The following is a 20,894-nucleotide window of genomic DNA, read 5'->3' as shown; positions in this document are numbered from 1 at the left end:
AAAATTTTTGACCATAATGTCCCAAATAAGAGACCAGTTTCTGAGACGGACCCATATCTCTCTCGCTGTGTGTGTGTGTGTGTGTGTGCAACCCCGATTCCAAAAAAGTTGGGACAAAGTACAAATTGTAAATAAAAACGGAATGGAATGATGTGGAAGTTTCAAAATTCCATATTTTATTCAGAATAGAACATGGATGACATCAAATGTTTAAACTGAGAAAATGTATAATTTAAAGAGAAAAATTAGGTGATTTTAAATTTCATGACAACAAATCTCAAAAAAGTTGGGACAAGGCCATGTTTACCACTGTGAGACATCCCCTTTTCTCTTTACAACAGTCTGTAAACGTCTGGGGACTGAGGAGACAAGTTGCTCAAGTTTAGGGATAGGAATGTTAACCCATTCTTGTCTAATGTAGGATTCTAGTTCCTCAACTGTCTTGGGTCTTTTTTTGTCGTATCTTCCGTTTTATGATGCGCCAAATGTTTTCTATGGGTGAAAGATCTGGACTGCAGGCTGGCCAGTTCAGTACCCGGACCCTTCTTCTACGCAGCCATGATGCTGTAATTGATGCAGTATGTGATTTGGCATTGTCATGTTGGAAAATGCAAGGTCTTCCCTGAAAGAGACGTCATCTGGATGGGAGCATATGTTGCTCTAGAACCTGGATATACCTTTCAGCAGTGATGGTGTCTTTCCAGATGTGTAAGCTGCCCATGCCACACGCACTAATGCAACCCCATACCATCAGAGATGCAGGCTTCTGAACTGAGCGCTGATAACAACTTGGGTCGTCCTTCTCCTCTTTAGTCCGAATGACACGGCGTCCCTGATTTCCATAAAGAACTTCAAATTTTGATTCGTCTGACCACAGAACAGTTTTCCACTTTGCCACAGTCCATTTTAAATGAGCCTTGGCCCAGAGAAGACGTCTGCGCTTCTGGATCATGTTTAGATACGGCTTCTTCTTTGAACTATAGAGTTTTAGCTGGCAACGGCAGATGGCACGGTGAATTGTGTTCACAGATAATGTTCTCTGGAAATATTCCTGAGCCCATTTTGTGATTTCCAATACAGAAGCATGCCTGTATGTGATGCAGTGCCGTCTAAGGGCCCGAAGATCACGGGCACCCAGTATGGTTTTCAGGCCTTGACCCTTACGCACAGAGATTCTTCCAGATTCTCTGAATCTTTTGATGATATTATGCACTGTAGATGATATGTTCAAACTCTTTGCAATTTTACACTGTCGAACTCCTTTCTGATATTGCTCCATTATTTGTCGGCGCAGAATTAGGGGGATTGGTGATCCTCTTCCCATCTTTACTTCTGAGAGCCGCTGCCACTCCAAGATGCTCTTTTTATACCAAGTCATGTTAATGACCTATTGCCAATTGACCTAATGAGTTGCAATTTGGTCCTCCAGCTGTTCCTTTTTTGTACCTTTAACTTTTCCAGCCTCTTATTGCCCCGTCCCAACTTTTTTGAGATGTGTTGCTGTCATGAAATTTCAAATGAGCCAATATTTGGCTTGAAATTTCAAAATGTCTCACTTTCGACATTTGATATGTTGTCTGTGTTCTATGGTGAATACAATATCAGTTTTTGAGATTTGTAAATTATTGCATTCCGTTTTTATTTACAATTTGTTCTTTGTCCCAACTTTTTTGGAATCGGGGTTTTGTGTGTGTGTGTGTGTGTGTGTGTGTGTGTGTGTGTGTGTGTATATGTGTGTGTGTGTGTATTTATTTATTTACTGACTTGCATATGTTGCTACGCAATTCAAGATTCTGCACTATGATCTTTCCACATGAGCAGATTAATAAATTCGTAATTTTCGTCAAAAATAGCATGCAGGAATTTTCCTCTCACTAAATTGTTTGATCCCAGCGGCAGTGGTCAACTTCCTTTGTGTGTCCTTTGCCTTACTCGGCGTGTGGACTGCAACTGCAGATCTGTCTCTGTAGAGCTTGTTCAGATCGCCTCTAAAATGGGGGATTTCCCTGTAGGGCTGTGCGATATGGGGAAAAAATGAATATCCCGATACATTTTCTCCATTTCATGATGTACGATATATATCTCGATATATTTAAATCTCCTCTAAAGGACCCCATGAAATCTAACTTTTACTCTTTACTGTTTTCACTACAATCCCTGCAGATTAAATAACATTCTTGGTTAACTTTACAGGTGGTTTTCAACAACACATTTAAAATTTTCATGTTAGTGATTAATCACAATTGAATTGAAATACTGTTCAACAAAGATGTGGCACAAACTGCAAAAACAATCTTGAAAATTGCAACAAAGGGGCAATACAATACAGGGCTGCTCAGAGCTCAAATCAATGACGTGCAAGCTCAACATTGAGAGAGACATTTAGCCTAAATAAGAAAAGTGCTCATTCATTAAATTATTTTAAAAAATAGATCTCAAAGCTATTAACCTGACTACTGAGAACCACTGGAACATTCACAATAGAGAGAGAGATTGAGGGAGAGAAGAGAGAGATCTGCAAAACATAATTTTTCTCTTTGCACACTTTTGAACTGAATGTTTTCTGGCTCTGCCTCTCAGATGTGTATAATTCCGGTATTGCCTTCTCTGTAAAATGCTTGCGACCAGGCAACTCATATTTGGGATTGAGTGTGTTTTTAGTAACTTTTGGAAGCCTGGTTTTTCCACTATACTAATTGGGATCATGTCTTCGGCAATGAAGTTAGTGATTGCATCCGTTATAGCTCTCCATCTCTGACTGGTTTTCTCATATGGGGTGGCTTTGGAGAACGAGGCCGCTATGGTCATTTGTTTCGCTTGTGTGGGGGTTTAGCTTGTGGGCAAGTAGTTCGGAGTTTAAGAGACTCTTCATACTGTACCGGGTGCGTTTTCAGATGATGGAACATATTTGTCGTGCTGCTGCCTTTCGTGATGACAGGTTTTTTTGCACACTTTACAAACTGGCATTTGCTGTTCCACGTCTTCCTCGCGATATCCAAAAAATGCCAGATGACTGACCCCTTACTAGTTCTTTTAGGAACCAATTCGTCCGCTTCCATTTTTAATTTGTCGCTGAAATTGACAGAGCTTACACGGTAGCCTATGCAACACCAGCGATTGCACGAACTGAGTCAGTGCTGTAAACCGAAACTAGGAAATCTTCCTGCCGGCAGTGTTGCCAGATACTGCTGACGTTTCCCAGCCCAAAATATGTTCAAAACCCGCCAAAACGCACTTAAAACCGCCCAATCTGGCAACACAACCGAAACTAGAAAATCTTCCCGGAAGTTCCTTTCAGCACCGAGATGTCGCTTGGGATTGGTTGGCGAGTGCGTGACATTATTGTTTTCTTTACCCTTAGGCAGCCTCTCACGTTACTACCTGAGGGACAGGGAGAAAACCACCGGAAAAGGTTTTAAACAAACGCAACAAACACAAAACAAACGCAAGTCGGAAGATGACCATAAAATACTCGATAGTTACGATATAATAATTTTATGTATCTCACACAGAATTTTTGGCGATATATCGAGTATATTCGATATATCGCACAGCCCTAGTTCCCTGCTGTGCATGGGATCCTGCCGAATATGCCAAATTGTGGTGGAAAAATAAAAACTCGTTTGGATCCAAGCAGACAATATTGCTGGTTTCTCAGTGCAAAGCACAATGGGTTTTTTTTTTTTATATCCTTGTGGAACCGACAGACCATAACCCAATTGAGAGCAAGAATTTACACTGTTACCATAAAAGGAGTTGTCCTTTGTCAATAGATGTGTTCCCTTTGTATCTTTCCCAACATTTAGGTGTTTCTCAAGGACAGGCACCCTTATTGCTAATTCTCTTCCTACACACACATACACACAGCGCTGATTTCATGAACAGGTCATGAACCCCTAACACACCCACACACAGCACTGGGTTCGTGAATGGGTCATGAACCCCTAACACACACAGGGCTATACTAAAAATTCCATTACAATGAGTGCGCACACAGAACAGTGGGCAGCCATGCTACAGTGCCTGGGAAGCAGTTGGGCGTTAGGTGCCTCGCTCAAGGGCACCTCAGCCTAAGGCCACCCCATGTTAACCTAACCGCATGTCTTTGCTCCAGTTTCCCCCCACAGTTCACCTGGAGGAAACCCATGCAGACATGGAGAGAACATGCAAACTCCACACAGAAAGGCCCCTGTCGGCTGCTGGTCTCGAAGCCAGGTCCTTCTTGCTGTGAGGCAACAGTGCTAACCACTACACCATCGTGCTGCCCTTAAAAGTTGTGGATGCCTATGAATCTGGCAAGGGATTTTAAAAAGCTCTGTAAATTATTAGAAATAAATAATTTTGCTGTAAGGAAAATCATCTACAAGTGGCGTTGATTGATTGATTGATTTATAAATAACTGCCAATTTGTCCAGGACTGGCTAAACTCCGCCCAAGAGCAGACCATTTGATGCTAAAAGAAGTCTCCAAGAACCCCAAGATTTCATCACTGAATCTGCAGGTAACGCTTGCAACTGTTGGTGTGAAAGTGCATACATCTACAATCAAAGAGTTTTGGACAAATTTGACCTGCATGGGAGGCGTGCCTTTGCTGTCCAAAAGGAACGATAAAGCAAGACTACAGTTTGCCAATGAACATATAGGCAAAGACTCTGCCTTTTGGAATAACCTGCTCTGGACAGATGAATCAACGGTAGAGTTGTTTGGCCACAGTAAGAGTACATGTGTGGTACAGACCAAAGATGACTTTTCAGGAGAAGAATCTCAAATGAAACGTGGTGGAAATGTTATGGTTTGGGGTTGCTTTGCTGTCTCAGGGACTGGGAAGCTTGCATTCATTGATTTTAACTATGAATTCTGAATCGTGTCAAAGAGTGCTTGAAGATAATGTGAGGCCCTCTGTTCTGAAGTTGAACCAGAGGTGGACCTTTCAAAAAGATAATGAGCTTAAGCAAATCCATTAAGAAATGGCTCAAAAAGAATAAATGGAGGGCTATGGAATGGTCTTTTCAAAGCCCAGATTTGAACTCCCTTGAAATGTTGTGGGGAAATTTGAAAAGGTGACATGCAAGAAAACCCTCAAACATCTTGCAACTGAAGGAATTTTGCATGGAAGAGTGGTCAAAAATTTCATCAAGCCGATATCCGAGACTGGTGGACAATTACACAAATCACCGACAAGTTATTTATGTTAAAGGGCAATACTAACTTCTGAAGCCAAGGGTATACTTACTTTCTCTGCAGAATATTGCATCTATTGATATTTTTGTTGAATAAATGATTGAAAGAGCTTATTTTCCTTGTTGTTCAAGTACATCACCTTTCTGTAGGCACTGTATCAAAAGGGTGAAATGTTTGCTTGTTAAATATGTTGAGAAAATTCTACAATTTTCCATGGAATGTACTTATTTTTTCACATTATTGTATATGTTGCAGCATGGTGATGCAGGAGGTATCACTGACTCCTCACAGTCCTCCTTCAGCATTAGTTTGTTTAGCTAACACAAGCTTATTCTTAAGATAGTACCGGCTATTGGCCTAGTGGTTAGCGTGTCCGCCTCTCGATCAGGAGATCGCGAGTTCTACTCATGGTCGAGTCATACCAAAGACCATCAAAAATGGTACCTACTGCCGTCTGGCAAGGCACGCTGCAATACAGATGCAAGTGGGGAGTCAAACTCTCGCGGTTACCAGAGGACTAGCCACCACTGTAACCCTAGCTATGTAATAAGCGAGAGGCCGAGGGCTACGGAAACGGAGATCGGCGCTGCCCTCTGCGCCACATGGCGTGGGAAGGACTTTGATTTGATTCTTAAGATAAGATGAAATAAGACCTTTATTTTTATAGATAGATAGATAGATAGATAGATAGATAGATAGATAGATAGATAGATAGATAGATAGATAGAGTGCTCAGTGTAAATGAGTACACCCCCTTTGAAAAGTAACATTTTAACAATATCTCAATGAACACAAACAATTTCCAAAATGTGGACAAGACAAAGTTTAATATAACATCTGTTTAACTTATCACATGAAAGTAAGGTTAATAATATAACTTGGATTACACTTTTTTTTCAGTTTTACTCAAATTAGGGTGGTGCAAAAATGAATACACCCCACAAAAATAACTACTACATCTAGTACTTTGTATGACGACCATGATTTTTAATGACAGCACCAAGTCTTCTAGGCATGGAATGAACAAGTTGGTGACATTTTGCAACATCAATCTTTTTCCATTCTTCAACAATGACCTCTTTTAGTGACTGGATGCTGGATGGAGAGTGATGCTCAACTTGTCTCTTCAGAGTTCCCCAAAGAAAATAATTTCTTTCCACCACAAAGGTGAAGGCTACAAGATCAGCAAAGCTTTACTTATCAGTCAGAATACTGTAGCAAAAATGGTACAAAAATTTAAGAAAGATGGAACTGCAACCATCTCACAGAGACTTCCAGGTCGTCCACGGAAGTTAACACCTTGACAGGAGCGTCTTCTAATGAGAAGCGTTGAAGAAAATCGGCATGCAAGTTCACTGCAGTTATCTAAAGAAGTAGAAAGCCAAACTGGGGTGACTATTTCCCGTGACACAATACGGCGTACACTGCAGATGAATGGCATGCATGGATGCCATCCACGAAAGAAGCCTCTCCTAAAGCCCAGGCACAAAAATGCCCGCTTAGAGTTTGCCAGGGCCCATGCTGACAAAGATTAAGACTACTGGGACTCTATACTCTGGAGTGGTGAGACCAAGATAAATGTTTTTGGAACTGATGGCTTCAAAACTGTATGGTGTTGCAAAGGTGAGGAATACAAAGAAAGATGCATGGTGCCTACAGTGAAACATGTGCAGTGAAACAGGCAGTGTCCTTATGTGGGGCTGCATGAGTGCTGCTGGTGTCAGGGAACTGCATTTCATTGATGGCATCATGAATTCACAGATGTATTGCTCTATACTGAAAGAGAAGATGCTACCATCACTCCGTGCCCTTAGTCGTCGTGCACTTTTCCAACATGACTAAACACACATCTAAGGCCACTGTTGGATTTCTGAAGAAGAACAGGGTGAAAGTGATTTCAGTGGCCAAGTATGTCTCCTGATCTGAACCCAATCGAACACCTTTGGGGAATTCTGAAGAGACAAGTTGAGCATCACTCTACGTCCAGTATCCAGTCACTAAAAGAGGTCATTGTTGAAGAATGGAAAAAGATCGATGTTGCAAAATGTCGCCAACTTGTTCATTCCATGCCAAGAAGACTTGGTGCAATCATTAAAAATCATGGAGGCCATACAAAGTACTAGATGTAGTAGTTTTTGTTGTGGGGTGTACTCACTTTTGCACCACCCTAATTTGAGTAAAAATGAAAAAATGTGTAATCTAAGTTATATTATTAAACTTACTTTTTCCTGTTATAAGTTACAGATGTTATATTAAACTTTGTCTTGTCAACATTTTGGAAATTGTTTGTGTTCATTGAAATTGTTCAAAATGTTACTTTTCAAAGGGGGTGTACTCATTTACGCTGAGCACTGTGTGTGTGTGTGTGTGTGTGTGTGTGTGTGTGTACATAGAGTGGTGCTTGAAAGTTTGTGAACCCTTTAGAATTTTCTATATTTCTGCATAAATATGACCTAAAACATCCATCAGATTTTCACACAAGTCCTAAAAGTAGATAAAGAGAACCCACTTAAACAAATGAGACAAAAATATTATACTTGCTCATTTATTTATTGAGGAAAATGATCCAATATTACATGTGTGTGGCAAAAGTATGTGAACCTCTAGGATTAGCAGTTCATTTGAAGGTGAAATTAGAGTCAGGTGTTTTCAATCAGTGGGATGACAATCAGGTGCGAGTGGGCACCCTGTTTTATTTAAAGAACAGGGATCTATCAAAGTCTGATCTTCACAACACGTTTGTGGAAGTGTATCATGGCACGAACAAAGGAGATTTCTGAGGACCTCAGAAAAAGCATTGTTGATGCTCATCAGGCTGGAAAACATTGCAAAACCATCTCTAAAGAGTTTGGACTCCACCAATCCACAGTCAGATTGTGTACAAATGGAGGAAATTCAAGACCATTGTTACCCTCCCCAGGAGTGGTCGACCAACAAAGATCACTCCAAGAGCAAGGCATGTAATAGTTGGCGAGGTCACAAAAGATCCCAGGGTAACTTCTAAGCAACTGAAGGCCTCTCTCATATTGACTAATGTTAATGTTCCTGAGTCCACCATCAGGAGAATACTGAACAACAATGGTGTGCATGGCAGGGTTGCAAGGAGAAAGCCACTGCTCTCCAAAAAGAACATTGCTGCTCGTCTGCAATTTGCTAAAGATCACATGGACAAGCCAGAAGGCTTTTGGAAAAATGTTTTGTGGACAGATGAGACCAAAATAGAACTTTTTGGTTTAAATGAGAAGTGTTCTGTTTGGAGAAAGGAAAACACTGCATTCCAGCATAAGAACCTTATCCCATCTGTGAAACATGGTGGTGGTAGTATCATGGTTTGGGCCCGTTTTGCTGCATCTGGGCCAGGATGGCTTGCCATCATTGATGGAACAAATGAATTCTGAATTATACCAGTGAATTCTAAAGGAAAACATCAGGACATCTGTCCATGAACTGAATCTCAAGAGAAGGTGGGTCATGCAGCAAGACAACGACCCTCAGCACACAAGTCATTCTCCCAAAGAATGGTTAAAGAAGAATAAAGTTAATGTTTTGGAATGGTCAAGTCAAAGTCCTGACCTTAATCCAGTCGAAATGTTGTGGAAGGACCTGAAGCGAGCAGTTCATGTGAGGGGAAACCCACCAACATCCCAGAGTTGAAGCTGTTCTGTATGGAGGAATGGGCTAAAATTTCTCCAAGCCAGTGTGCAGGACTGATCAACAGTTACCGCAAACATCTAGTTGTAGTTATTGCTGCACAAGGGGGCCACACCAGATACTGAAAGCAAAGGTTCACATACTTTTGCCACACACAGATATGTAATATTGGATCATTTTCCTCAATAAATAAATGACCAAGTATAATATTTTTGTCTCATTTGTTTAACTAGGTTCTCTTTATCTACTTTTAGGACTTGTGTGAAAATCTGATGTTTAGGTCATATTCATGCAGAAATATACAAAATTCTAAAGGGTTCACAAACTTTCAAGCACCACTGTGTGTGTGTGTGTGTGTGTGTGTGTGTGTGTGTGTGTGTGTGTGTGCGCGTATAAGAAGAATTATGAAGTAAGATGAAACACTTATTGCACATATCAGGTGGTCATAATTGCAAAAGATAAAACCAAAAAAAACACTTTTTTTTTTTTTTTTTTTTTTAAATTCATCTTGAGGTTGTCATTACTGTATGGAGGAGTCCCTAATCACACAGCTGTTTTACTCTGTACTTTGTTTAGATTTGTGAGAAACACTCAAGCAAAGCAAAAAAATAAAATAAAATCACCTGTTGATTTTTCAAAAGTACGTAGCTTGTAAAACCTACATCTAAACTTTTTTTTTTTTTTTTAACATAGAAAGTAAAGTTTGGTTTAAAAAAAGTTCATCAGGAAAGTGTTTCAGTTCATATTGACCATTTCAAAGGGTCCTTTGAAGCATTTTTTGCACATTGGTTTGGAATGACTCTACAGGGAGAACTGTTGCCGTTTCAATACATTGCTCATGAATACAGGATAAATGAACACCGACACTGTCAGAAATAGGGGTGCAGTCGGAGTCCATTTCTGTTCCCCATGGTACAATCTGCATTAATGTACCCTCGAGGGCTCATTATTGGACTTCAAAGTAATTGTGTATCTTTTTAGGGCCAAAAAATAGTACATACTGTATATACACTATTTGGGAACATGTAAAGGGTACAAATAAGTACCTAGAGAGTACTGCCCTGGTGAAAAGCCGTTGTACTCCTAAAGATACAATAATGTATTTTCTGAGAGTGTAGAAGTAGCTGAAAACCTAAAAGCCCCTTGAGGCCTAGAAAAAAAAATTGTGTGTTTCCTGTCAACCCTTCAAAAAAATTTAGGGTAGGACGGTCGGATTTTTTTTTTTTTTAAATTGTCTATGTTGAATATGCGGCTTCACACTAGTGTAAGACAAGAACGGACAGTCTCTTAGACTTTCAACCATATTATTTTAAATATTTAAATGTTAAATAATGACTAAACTTTATGGCTGGAGGGGAGTCAGCACCCTGTGTAAGAATGTTAGTGTTCTGATGTATTTGTTTTTGTACAGTTGCTGTTGTAAGAACTGTCACTCGTTGTCCGTTCCATTTTTCTTGCCTGTGGTTCATGGTGAAGGGGCTTCAGCCTTTTTAATTGTTACACCCCCCCCCCCCCCCCCCCCCCCCCAAAAAAAAAATCTGGCCCACCACTGTGCTGGGCTCACGGGTTGACATTTAGACCTGCCGTAGAATCTCGTGTAAAAGTCGACCCCCCCCCCCCCCCCCCCCCCCCCCCCCCCGGACTTCAGACATAAAAATCTGTATCCACCGTAATAGAGTAACCTATTTTCGTGTTATACGAGAGTACGCATTTTATCATCAGAAACTTGTTTCGTCGACCAGCTGGGCAATTTTGCTTGTAAATTCATTTGGTGCATGTATAAGACGACCCCTGACTTTGAAACATAGATTTTAGGACTAAATTTTTCGACTTGTACATGAGATTCTACGGTATTAGCGTATTGTATATAATTTGTCAGACTCTAGGCCTAGAATTTACTTGTATTATTGCCCATTCAAGATAGGCCTATTTTTGTGAAACAGCTTACGGCAGGGACAGCACTGGCATTAAATCTTGTGCAATACTGCATGTGAAATTTGCAATCAATAAATATTGATAAAATACTTACCGATGGAGCAGATTGCCCAGATTTATATCCTCGGCTATTTCTATTCCATGTGGGGCCATTGTTGACGGTCGTGTGTGACCTATGTCTTCTGATACAGTGGATGTTTTAAGGTTGTGTGCTATATCTTGTGTTGGGTGGTATAAATTATAAATTTGAATTAAATTGAGATTTGATTTAAAGGATGAAATTATTGAAAAATTACAACATAAGTTAATTTTAAAAATCATAGTGCCACTGGTGGTCGCCATGTTCTCGTTCTTGTCTCGACAAACTCCCGTAAGTGATAATGTGATCACGATAACACGTGTGACCGATCAACATGGCAGCGCCCGGAATGGATTTTTTTGTGGATCGTCTTAAGTAAACGAGTCCACACAGACTGCATGTCGCGTTGTTGATCATTTTCTCTATGTATTTTGTTTAGAAATTGAGTTCTTTATTGAATGAACTAGTTAAAATATGTACAGGGTCGGCGAGGTTTTAGCAGGGTCGGGCGGACGACCGGAAAAACACCTTTTTTTTTCTTCTCTTCCTAGGCCTGAATCATATGAAGCTATTTAGTCTGTTGTATTAATGAAGTTCTCATCTGGATATGACTTTTTTTTTATATAGGCCTAGATATAGAATATAAGGTATCAGTATAGTATTTTGCCTTGTAATTGATTTAAGTGGTTTTCCTCTTTTGACTAAACTGTCATTAGCTTGATACAGCAGGTGAGGATAATGACAAGAAAAAGTGAAAACATAAACTTTTTTTAATAATTAAATTAACTACATTGAACTGCATTGTGTAATAATCCATATATGAAAGTGATATATATTTTCCATTGTGAATTAAAAAAAAAAAATCCATTCTTCAAATTTATAATAAATTCACCTGTCTCATTTTTTTCTAGCCAGCTTATCAGAATTTACGGCAGAAGGTGGACAACTTCGTATCTAGTCACCTGAGCACACAGGAGTGGAGTCCCTCCATCAACAAAAATCAAGTGCGCAATGGTCTACGACAGAGTGTAGTACAGTAGGTCAAGAATTAAAACCCTTATTTCCAATCAAATGTGTTTTTTAGTCCAGATGAAATTATGTAGCATGCTGCGGTGTGCTTCACAGTCCAACTACACTGCAGCCCCGCTATAACAAACTCCCTGGGGATGTCCAAATAGATCATTATACCAAAAAGTTCGTAAAACTAAAATGGATCCACTTGTCACACCAAACATTCACTCTTGCGTAAAACAAAACCGTTTTACGTGTTTAATTTATATTTACGCTTAATTCACTTATATATTTATGGAGAAAAGAAAATAAGTCACACTTACCGTTGTTTGCTTGCCACATTTCCTCCCCCCCAGCCCATCAAGTTGATTGTAGTTATAGATGAAATCTCTGTACTTTGTTTTCATTTGCTTTAAAAGTGAAAACTAATTACCATGTACATGTTTTATAAGGATTCTCACTACACAGACTTTATTAAGTATACGTGCTATACCTTCTGTCTCCCATTACCAAGCCTTTTGTAGCACTGTGTTGATATTTCTGGTTTCTGAGTCTGGTTTGTATTTTGCCCTTTGTCTCCACCTTTGATATTCTGTCTATGTCTCACTTGACCATTGCCTGTTTCTCGACTCTGATTTTTGATTACTGATTTGGATCTGTTTGCCAGTGTGCTTTTAACCCATTGACGCCTGAAACGCCTGCAAAAAAAAGTCTGCAAATGCCTAAGCCAGTTTTTAGAAAAGGTCCCCATCTGCCTGAGGGTTTTCTGAAATAAAAATAATTAATTGAAAACGCCTATGAAAAATTCAATATATCAGCCTCTGAAGCACATAAAGACATGAAATAAGTTGCATTTAAAAGATAAAATTCTCTGATTTTATTGGATCATGCTCATTCAGCATTAACACTAACACATTTTTATTAAAAAAAAAACAAATCTGGCATGCGTCTTGAAAATAATGACAAATCAACAATGCTGCGTTATGCAGCAACCAGCATTTGGGGCAATGTTGCGTTATGCAACAACCAGTGCTGGGGCAATGTTGCGCGACGCAGCATCCGGCGTCAATGGGTTAAATAAAACTCTTCCAGCGATTACATCCATCTATCACCTGCATTTTCTGACAAAGAGTATCTTACGTTTATAAGATTTATATATATTTATATCTTACGTTTATATATGCCATTATAGCAGTGCTTACAGAAGAAAGACTCAAGTAAAACTGCCTTTAGCTTGTAAAATAAAGTCCTTTTCAAGGTAGACTGCCTTTTTAGAGTGTAGGTTATAAAAAGAATTTTCCATGACACCCAATTATTTTTGTTGAGTGGACTGAAAGCTACTGAATTTGAATCGCAAACTTCCAATTTTATAAGGGTTTTTTTTTAATAGAACAATTAATGAATTTAGGGCCATGTGGCTCTAAAGTCTCCATTTTTTTTCCTGCTTCAACATGACCCAATTCAAGATATGTCATGCATCATATGGTGGGCTTTCCCCATTCATGCAAGGCATTGTGGGATACAAATTTGAAACAGGAGAGAAAAATGGAGGACGAGTGTGTGAATGAAACGTGAAAGACCAACTACAGTAACGGAAAGCGAGAAGAGAAGAAAACGCAGGACCAAACTAATAAATATCGGTGGTCAGCGAGCACCTCTGTGTGATCAGTTGTTCGTTTAGTGACAATGATGTAACTGTCAGTGCATGGTCAAGGTAAACCTGTAGATGGCAGTAATGCAACACTGTGGATGCCAGCTGCTGTAAAACCCAAAAGAAGAAGGTAAACCTGCACATGCACACACGAACTTCCTCTGTCTCCTTGATTGCGTGAAGTGAGCGATTTCATGCATGTTTATTTGCTAGGGAATCCCCTCAAATTAAATAACTTCCCAGCCACAGAATGGCCTGATATTTTATGATATTTTACAGAAACAAACATATGTCACAATGACCAAATTTCAGGGGGAACTAAATTTCACCGATTTTATGAAATTGAAAGGCCATCTATCTTAAGACTTCTTTTCACCTTTCCCATCAGCTTTGTTAGAACACCCTAACACAGCACAAAAGTTTACCATTGTAGGTTTTTGATGAACCAAGTGCCTCATGGGTTTAAATTCCGCGCGCTGCCGTTATTTCCCCCTAATCACGAGTTTGTTGGTCTTCCAATATGGCGCAGGGTTTGTTTACTTCCGGTTTCGGGTGACGTCAGTGAAAGGGGTCTAATGGGGGCATTACCGCCACCCACTGGATTGGGGTGTAAAGCAGTCTGAACAAAACGTGTAAACATAAACATAGGAGAAATTAACCCATTTTTCTAACTCGTCCTCACTTAGTCTACTTTTCTTTTTTGATTAGTCTGGATTTGATATTGTAAATTTAAATGTGAATCAATGTATATTCATCGGACATGAACAAATGAATAAATCTTGAGTAATCTTGAGGGGCGTGTGTGTCTGGGGGGGAGGGGATCGAACGAACCCTCCGGTCCCCCCTGGCTACGGGCCAGCACCCTCTGGGGTCTGAGGGTATTTTCTGGCACTCGAATGATTTTGGTGTGCTCTGATTTTGTCAATTTCAACAAATCTATGCAGCATTTTCAAAGTCATATGACTTTTTTTCTATTCAGCACAAGTTCAGCTATAATAATATCTATGTACTTTGTATGTCATGATTGTACTTTAAAGAAAAAAATAACAGATAAATGAAGATGTAAAAAGCAGTTTTAGAACTGTGTGTATGCGTGCGGGGAGGAAATGACCTTAACCATTCTGCTGAACTGTTTTGGTTACTTGAGATGATTTCTGTTCAGTCTTAGGAATGTATCAAGCACAAAAACTTAAATCTGCTCCAGTGATTTGGACAATTAACTGGCCATCAAAAAATGTGTGTCCTATTGTTTTGGGATAAAGGGTTGGTAGTGGGAGGGGTATTCAAGGAGTTTAAAAAAAATTCTCTTCATTCAATGAGAAGAGGGAAAACCCCTCCCACTGCCAACTCTTAATCCCATCAGGTCAAGTCACAATGGGTAAGGTCATGTTTTTCACACATTCAACACCATTCTAAAACTGCTTTTTACAACATCTTCATTTATCTGGTATTTGACTTTTTGTTATTTGACTATTCAGTGTGTCTTGAAATTAACTCTTGTACTGTTTTACTCAGTTCAGAGCCAATTACTCTGTAATTTTGCTCCAACTCCAAATTTTATTCTCTAAACTTAAAATCGAGCAAAATTAACTATTTTGAGGAAAATACTTTTCACTCTTGTAAATTGCTGTCATTTTTCTTGTGTATGCATTACAGCGCACACATGTCAACTGATCTGCTCATAATAAATAGAAGAAATATTTACACTTGAGTTGATCTTTGGCTGGATCGAGTCAATGTCACTCATATGTACATGCATGTATAAAAAGGGCACCGTTCATCAGCAGTGTTCTAAAGATTGAACCAAATTGTTGTCCTAAATCATCCGATGTGCATAAAATCCACATGCCATCTTTTACCTCCAAATAGCCTGAACTTTGACAGATTTTATCCCGTTTACGGTGGGCATTCCCACCGTGAAAGAGAAACTAATCGAAACTGAAAGAGTGAAAGTGATCATCATGCTGTTACCATGTGAATAGTCTTTTATGAATGCGTAAATGCACACTCAGTGCTCCAGCTCAGGTGTGACTGAGTAAGGTGACAAGTTTTATGTTTCATCTTATTTAGGTAATTTAAAAACTATTATTATTTGGCAGTGGGCACATAGGAAAGTGTAAAGCATAAAGTTTGTCAATATGTTTATCATGCTTGTATAATAAACTTGTGAAGATATTTATCTAAATACATGACCATCTCATTCTAAACATGCCGAGCTTCGCTGGCAAAGCTCTCAGCCCCAAAGAGTTAAGGGATTTTTAAGTCAATGGGTGCCATTTTATATAATTGTTAGTGATCAGCACCTAAGCTAGGCTAGTTAAGCTGTTTGTTTTATTGCGTTAATGTGTTGTTAACTTGACTGCGGACTTAATTACTTATTGTTTGTCTCTGGTGGGAAGAGGAGTGCATGTGGTGTGTGTGTGGGGGGGGGTATTTTAAAGACTCCAACTCTTCGTCATTATCGGCGGGGGACACAAACTTAGTTTGTTATATGCGAAAATTTCTAATAAAAGTGTTCGTTATAGTAGGGTTGCTGTGTAATTGTTGATGAAATTCATTGCCAACTATTTTTTTTTAATCAAATGTATTTATTTATTTATTTAGCTGTTGCAGCCCTACACTTGTGAATATTTGAGACCTTTTTTGAGAATTGGGGGAAAAAAAATGTTTGGAGTAATTTCTAAAAGCAAGTCTCATGATTCAGGAGATGTGAACCAAAACGAAAAAAATATCCATTTTTGCTCCCCATATCATTTTAAAGCTGAAAAGGACTGAATAATACATTGCCGATTACTAAACAATGACTAAAAGTATGAAATGAATGAATAGGACGTATGAAGTGAGTGATGGCTGCGCACACCATCTCACCACGGGCGATTGCTCTAAGACAACGAGGGAGGCTCAGGCCAAGTTTACATTAGACCGTATGTGTCTCGTTTTCTTCGCGGATGCACTGTCCGTTTACATTAAACCGCCTGGAAACGGGAATCCGCCAGGGTCCACGTATTCAATCCAGATCGTGTCAGCTCTGGTGCTGTGTAAACATTGAGAACACGCGGATACGCTGTGCTGAGCTCTAGCTGGCGTCGTCATTGGACAACGTGACTGTGACATCCACCTTCCTGATTCGCTGGCGTTGGTCATGTGACGCGACTGCTGAAAAACGGCGCGGACTTCCGCCTTGTATCACCTTTCATTAAAGAGTATAAAAGTATGAAAATACTGCAAATACTGATGCAAATACTGCCCATTGTGTAGTTATGATTGTCTTTAGGCTTGCCATCCTTCCACTTGCAAGTGGTAAGTGATATGCGCTGGGATCACACACACAGCCGCTCAGTCCCGAATCATTGCTTGTGCACTACACTCGCCCACTCTGTGAGCTGCGCAGGGCCGGAGTGCGCACCCTCCAGAGGGCACTCGCTGTTCAGGGCGGAGTGATTTGGAGCGCAGGATGCCTGCGGAGCCGAGCGTATCCGTGTATTGGTGTTGCTGTGTGCACACAAATCGTGTATTGGTGTTGCTGTGTGCACACTAATCGTTTTAAAAACATTAATCTGATGATCCGCTGATACGGTCTAATGTAAACCCCACCTCAGCCTCCTCTAAAAATTCTGGATCTGAAATAGCAATGTTATAAGTTATAACATATAACATTGCTATTTCAGATCCAGAATCATAGAAATATATGTGCTCAACCCACTACAGTGCGAAATCATTCCCTTATAACTTTCCCCAGTTCGCCTAATGTGCGCGTGAGTTTTTCCCCCTCATGACAACGCGATGCAGCCCAGCCTCAGTGGACTTCAATGGCATTTGGGAGCTATGCGCTTTTCAATATCAAAATGCAAGACGATTATTGGACAAATACTGCGAAAACGCCCGCCCCACGGACTCCCAGCCTCAGTGGACTTCAGTGGCATTTGGGAGCTATGCGCTTTTCAATATCAAAATGCAAGACGGTTATTGGACAAATACTGCGAAAATGCCCACCTACGGACTCCGAGCCTCACAGTGGGAGGGACATGGCGGTTTCCGCGAGGAGACTGATGATTGGTGAAAGCGGCTGGATATTTTCTTTGATTTACAGCTTGTTTCAACTATAGACAGGCAGCGGTGAATTTCAGTTCAGTCCCATGCGGATTCGCAAGTGCTGTGGTGTATTGTAAGAGATCAGCTTACATTTCGATTTCATTCATTACATACGGTTTCTACCAGCTTTTTTAGTTTGTATATATTTTCATTGTAAATAAAGTGTAAATATAGTGTTGTCAAGTTTGCTATCTTAGTTCCAGAAATTTCGTTTATTTGAGTGACTGAACTTGAACTTGAGGGGGCTAGTCAGCTAGCAAGAAAGCTGCGCACGGATGCCAAGCATTGCTGATTTAATTTTGGCGAAGCCATTTGCCAGTCTTCCTTTCGAGGAAAAAATTAAAATTAAAGAGCAGGGTAGACCAACACCTCAAATTGACTTGGTGAAAAAGGTAGGGAATAATACTCGTTCCTTTCAGCTCTCCTGGTACGAGAAAGTGAATTGGCTAACAGCAAGTGACCCACATCAACAACAGTAAATAGGCTACTTTAGTAATATGTCATGGATGGACCAAAAATATAGAATCTATTTAAAATGTTTATGCTGAGTATATTATATTGGAATATATATTTTTCTGGATATGAATTAAACACAGCTACAATTTGGAAAACATTTTTAAACAAAAACACAGCTGAGAACATTTCACACTACAGACCTGGATTAAAAGTGAAGGGTTATCAAAATTGTCAATAAAACATTTCTCAGTCAAAATAAGTAAAATATAGGGAAAGTGTCATTGAATGAAATGTGTGGCACCCAGCTCTATGTTTGGCTCCCCAAGGTCAGTGCTTGTGCCTATTCCAGAACACTCTGCTGTTACTGCTGAGGTTCCTGACAAAGTGCTGCTTTCAATAATGATCAATTTTTAAACAACATGCCACAATTTTAAAATATAAAATGTTAAAATATACCCCCCAACACCACCACCATGTATATTGGACAGTAGGCTAATGGGCCAAAAGAACCTGTTATTTCACAGTTTGTGACCCTGCCAACAATCAGCCAGATCAGAGGCAAGAGTATGGGCAAAATTGATGTTTTTTCTTTTTTCTTTTAAAATCTGGAAATATCGTAACCAACCAGTCCCCCCGTTTGAAAGACTACCAGCCGCCACTGCATCTCACTTAGTGATGTATTATTCATAGAGCACATTTTAGACTGATTTTCACTGACAAATGGCTTATGAATTGCTATCAGGAGAACAGAAGTATTGAATCAGCTGTTAATGTTGTTGATTTTCTTTAATTTTTGGAGGACAAACTGCACTCTTAGCATTCTAACATTTGGTGAAAGTTTTATACTAAATATCAGTTATTTTTGCTCAGAATTTACCCAATTTCACTACAAAGGTGTTGTAAATCAGTAATTCAAAATCTGCTACAGTAACGTTACAATTTAATTTATTATCCTTGGGCTGGACAATATTGCTATTTATTTATTTATTGTTATGTTTGATATTTTCAAATTTAGGAATGATTCTCAATTTTTTTTTAAAGTTCTTACATAATGCAACTGAAAAAAATGACCCAGTTTATTTCAAGGAAAGTTTTTCTTCCATGTCAAATCAAGAGGTCTTGCCTTTGCTTCATGCTTTATGTAAATGTCATTGTAACTTGCCTAAAAGAGATCAAAATTTCTAATTTATGAAGCATTAAATATGAAAATAATTTCATGCCTGTATTTCATACATATTGCCCATATATGACAATTTGTACCACTTGGAAAGTGCATGTTTAAATTAGTAAATGCACAAAATATGAATTTTTAACTTGAACCAATCACGCTATACAAACAGACATTACATAAAATAGTACGATGGCACTGCCTAAGGGTACTGGAGTTGCTGATTTCAGCTGAAATCACAAATGTAGTATTAACTGCAGGAAGTTTTCCACTATTCGTATAGGTCTGGAATGTTGGAGTCTGGTGTGGACCGAATTATAACTCAGGTGGTGGATCCCAAGCTGAACCATATTTTCCGGCCACACATTGAGAAAGCTATCCATGACTTCCTGGCTTCAGAGAAGAAAGAAGATGGAGTGTTGAATTCATCGACCGAGACAGAGCAGCAGGATGCTACCAGCCAGAACACCACAGCAAAGGCACAATGAGGTAAAAGTTCATTTTCAGGAAGCTGTACTAATGGACTTTTCTGTTAAACAATGTAATGTTACCACCATCGTCACACATTGTACTGTATAACTTGTGTAAAGTGATCTTTTTGCATGGCGTAGCTGAAAATTATTTGACCTTTTGATAACTCTCATAATGTTTATTGTTTGTCATATTACAATATTGTTTCAGCCCTGTTTCACACAGCTTTCTTTCTTTAGGTGCCACATGATGCAAGTTGTGCTTCTTGTGGATTATGACGGCTCGAAGCGTCAGGATCACTGACTGAGGAATTGCACCAAAACCGGAATTACACTTTGTGTGGGAACATGCTTAGATTGAGCTGGACAAACCTTGTCCATATGTAAAGCATAAGAGAAGGAAATGGTCTTTGGCCTATGCACCGTGTGTGTGTGTGTGTGTGTGTGTGTGTGTGTGTGTGTGTGTGTGTGTGTGTGAGAGAGAGAGGGAGAGAGAGAGAAATCATTCATAAAATTAGCATGAGTGAAAGAAGAATGGAATATCTTGTTTAAATGATGTCATGTAAATTAGTAGTTTTTGTGATGAGGAATGTGAATACAATCTGACATTTCACATTTGTTGAAATGCTTCCTTTTTTCACTTGTAACAGGGTATGCAGGAATAAGCTTCTATGAATAAATATTACATACTGGGAATTGCTTCTATCATTTTATCATGTCTGAAATTGTACTTCAGAAGTATTCTGGCAGGTTCCATTTTGTTTTGGGAACCACACAAATGAATAACTGGCCCACGGCCTGCTGCTGCATTTATCCAGGATTCCTTGCTGTGATTATACTAGTGCATCTCAAACAATTAGAATATCGTGAAAGTTTTTTTGTTGTTGATTTTTTTCCCCTAATTTAATTAAAAAAAACTAAACTTTCATATATTTTATATTCATTATAAGTAGTGAAATATTCAAAGCCTTTTTTTTTTTGTTTTGTTTAAATTTTGATGATTTTGGCTTATACTGTAACTCATGAAAATCAGGAATTCAGTATCTCAAATTATTAGAATATTTCAGAAGATCAATTAAAAAAGAATTTACAACACAAATGTCCAACTTCTGAAAAGTATGTCCCATTTATACACTTAATACTTAGTTGGGGCTCCTTTACCATGAATTAGTGCATCAGTGCAGTGTAGTATGGAGACAA

At 39.2% G+C, this 20,894-nt stretch overlaps 1 protein-coding gene across 1 annotated transcript in view; it reads left to right on the top strand.

Annotated features, from left to right (window-relative positions):
- Window positions 1-20,390, top strand: part of bod1 (biorientation of chromosomes in cell division 1) — an 82,307-nt gene extending 61,917 nt beyond the window's left edge. Inside the window, exons 2-4 of the mRNA XM_060935902.1 lie at window positions 11,758-11,882; window positions 19,508-19,713; window positions 19,935-20,390. Coding sequence (XP_060791885.1) covers window positions 11,758-11,882; window positions 19,508-19,712 — 330 coding nt within the window. The 3' untranslated portion in view covers window position 19,713; window positions 19,935-20,390. The remainder of the gene's footprint in view (window positions 1-11,757; window positions 11,883-19,507; window positions 19,714-19,934) is intronic.
- The last annotated feature ends 504 nt before the right edge of the window (window positions 20,391-20,894 follow it).

Source organism: Neoarius graeffei, chromosome 12, assembly GCF_027579695.1.
Source record: "Neoarius graeffei isolate fNeoGra1 chromosome 12, fNeoGra1.pri, whole genome shotgun sequence".
NCBI lineage: Eukaryota > Metazoa > Chordata > Actinopteri > Siluriformes > Ariidae > Neoarius > Neoarius graeffei.
The sequence above is the reverse complement of the archived record's forward strand: the minus strand, read 5'-3'. Positions and strand labels throughout refer to the sequence as shown.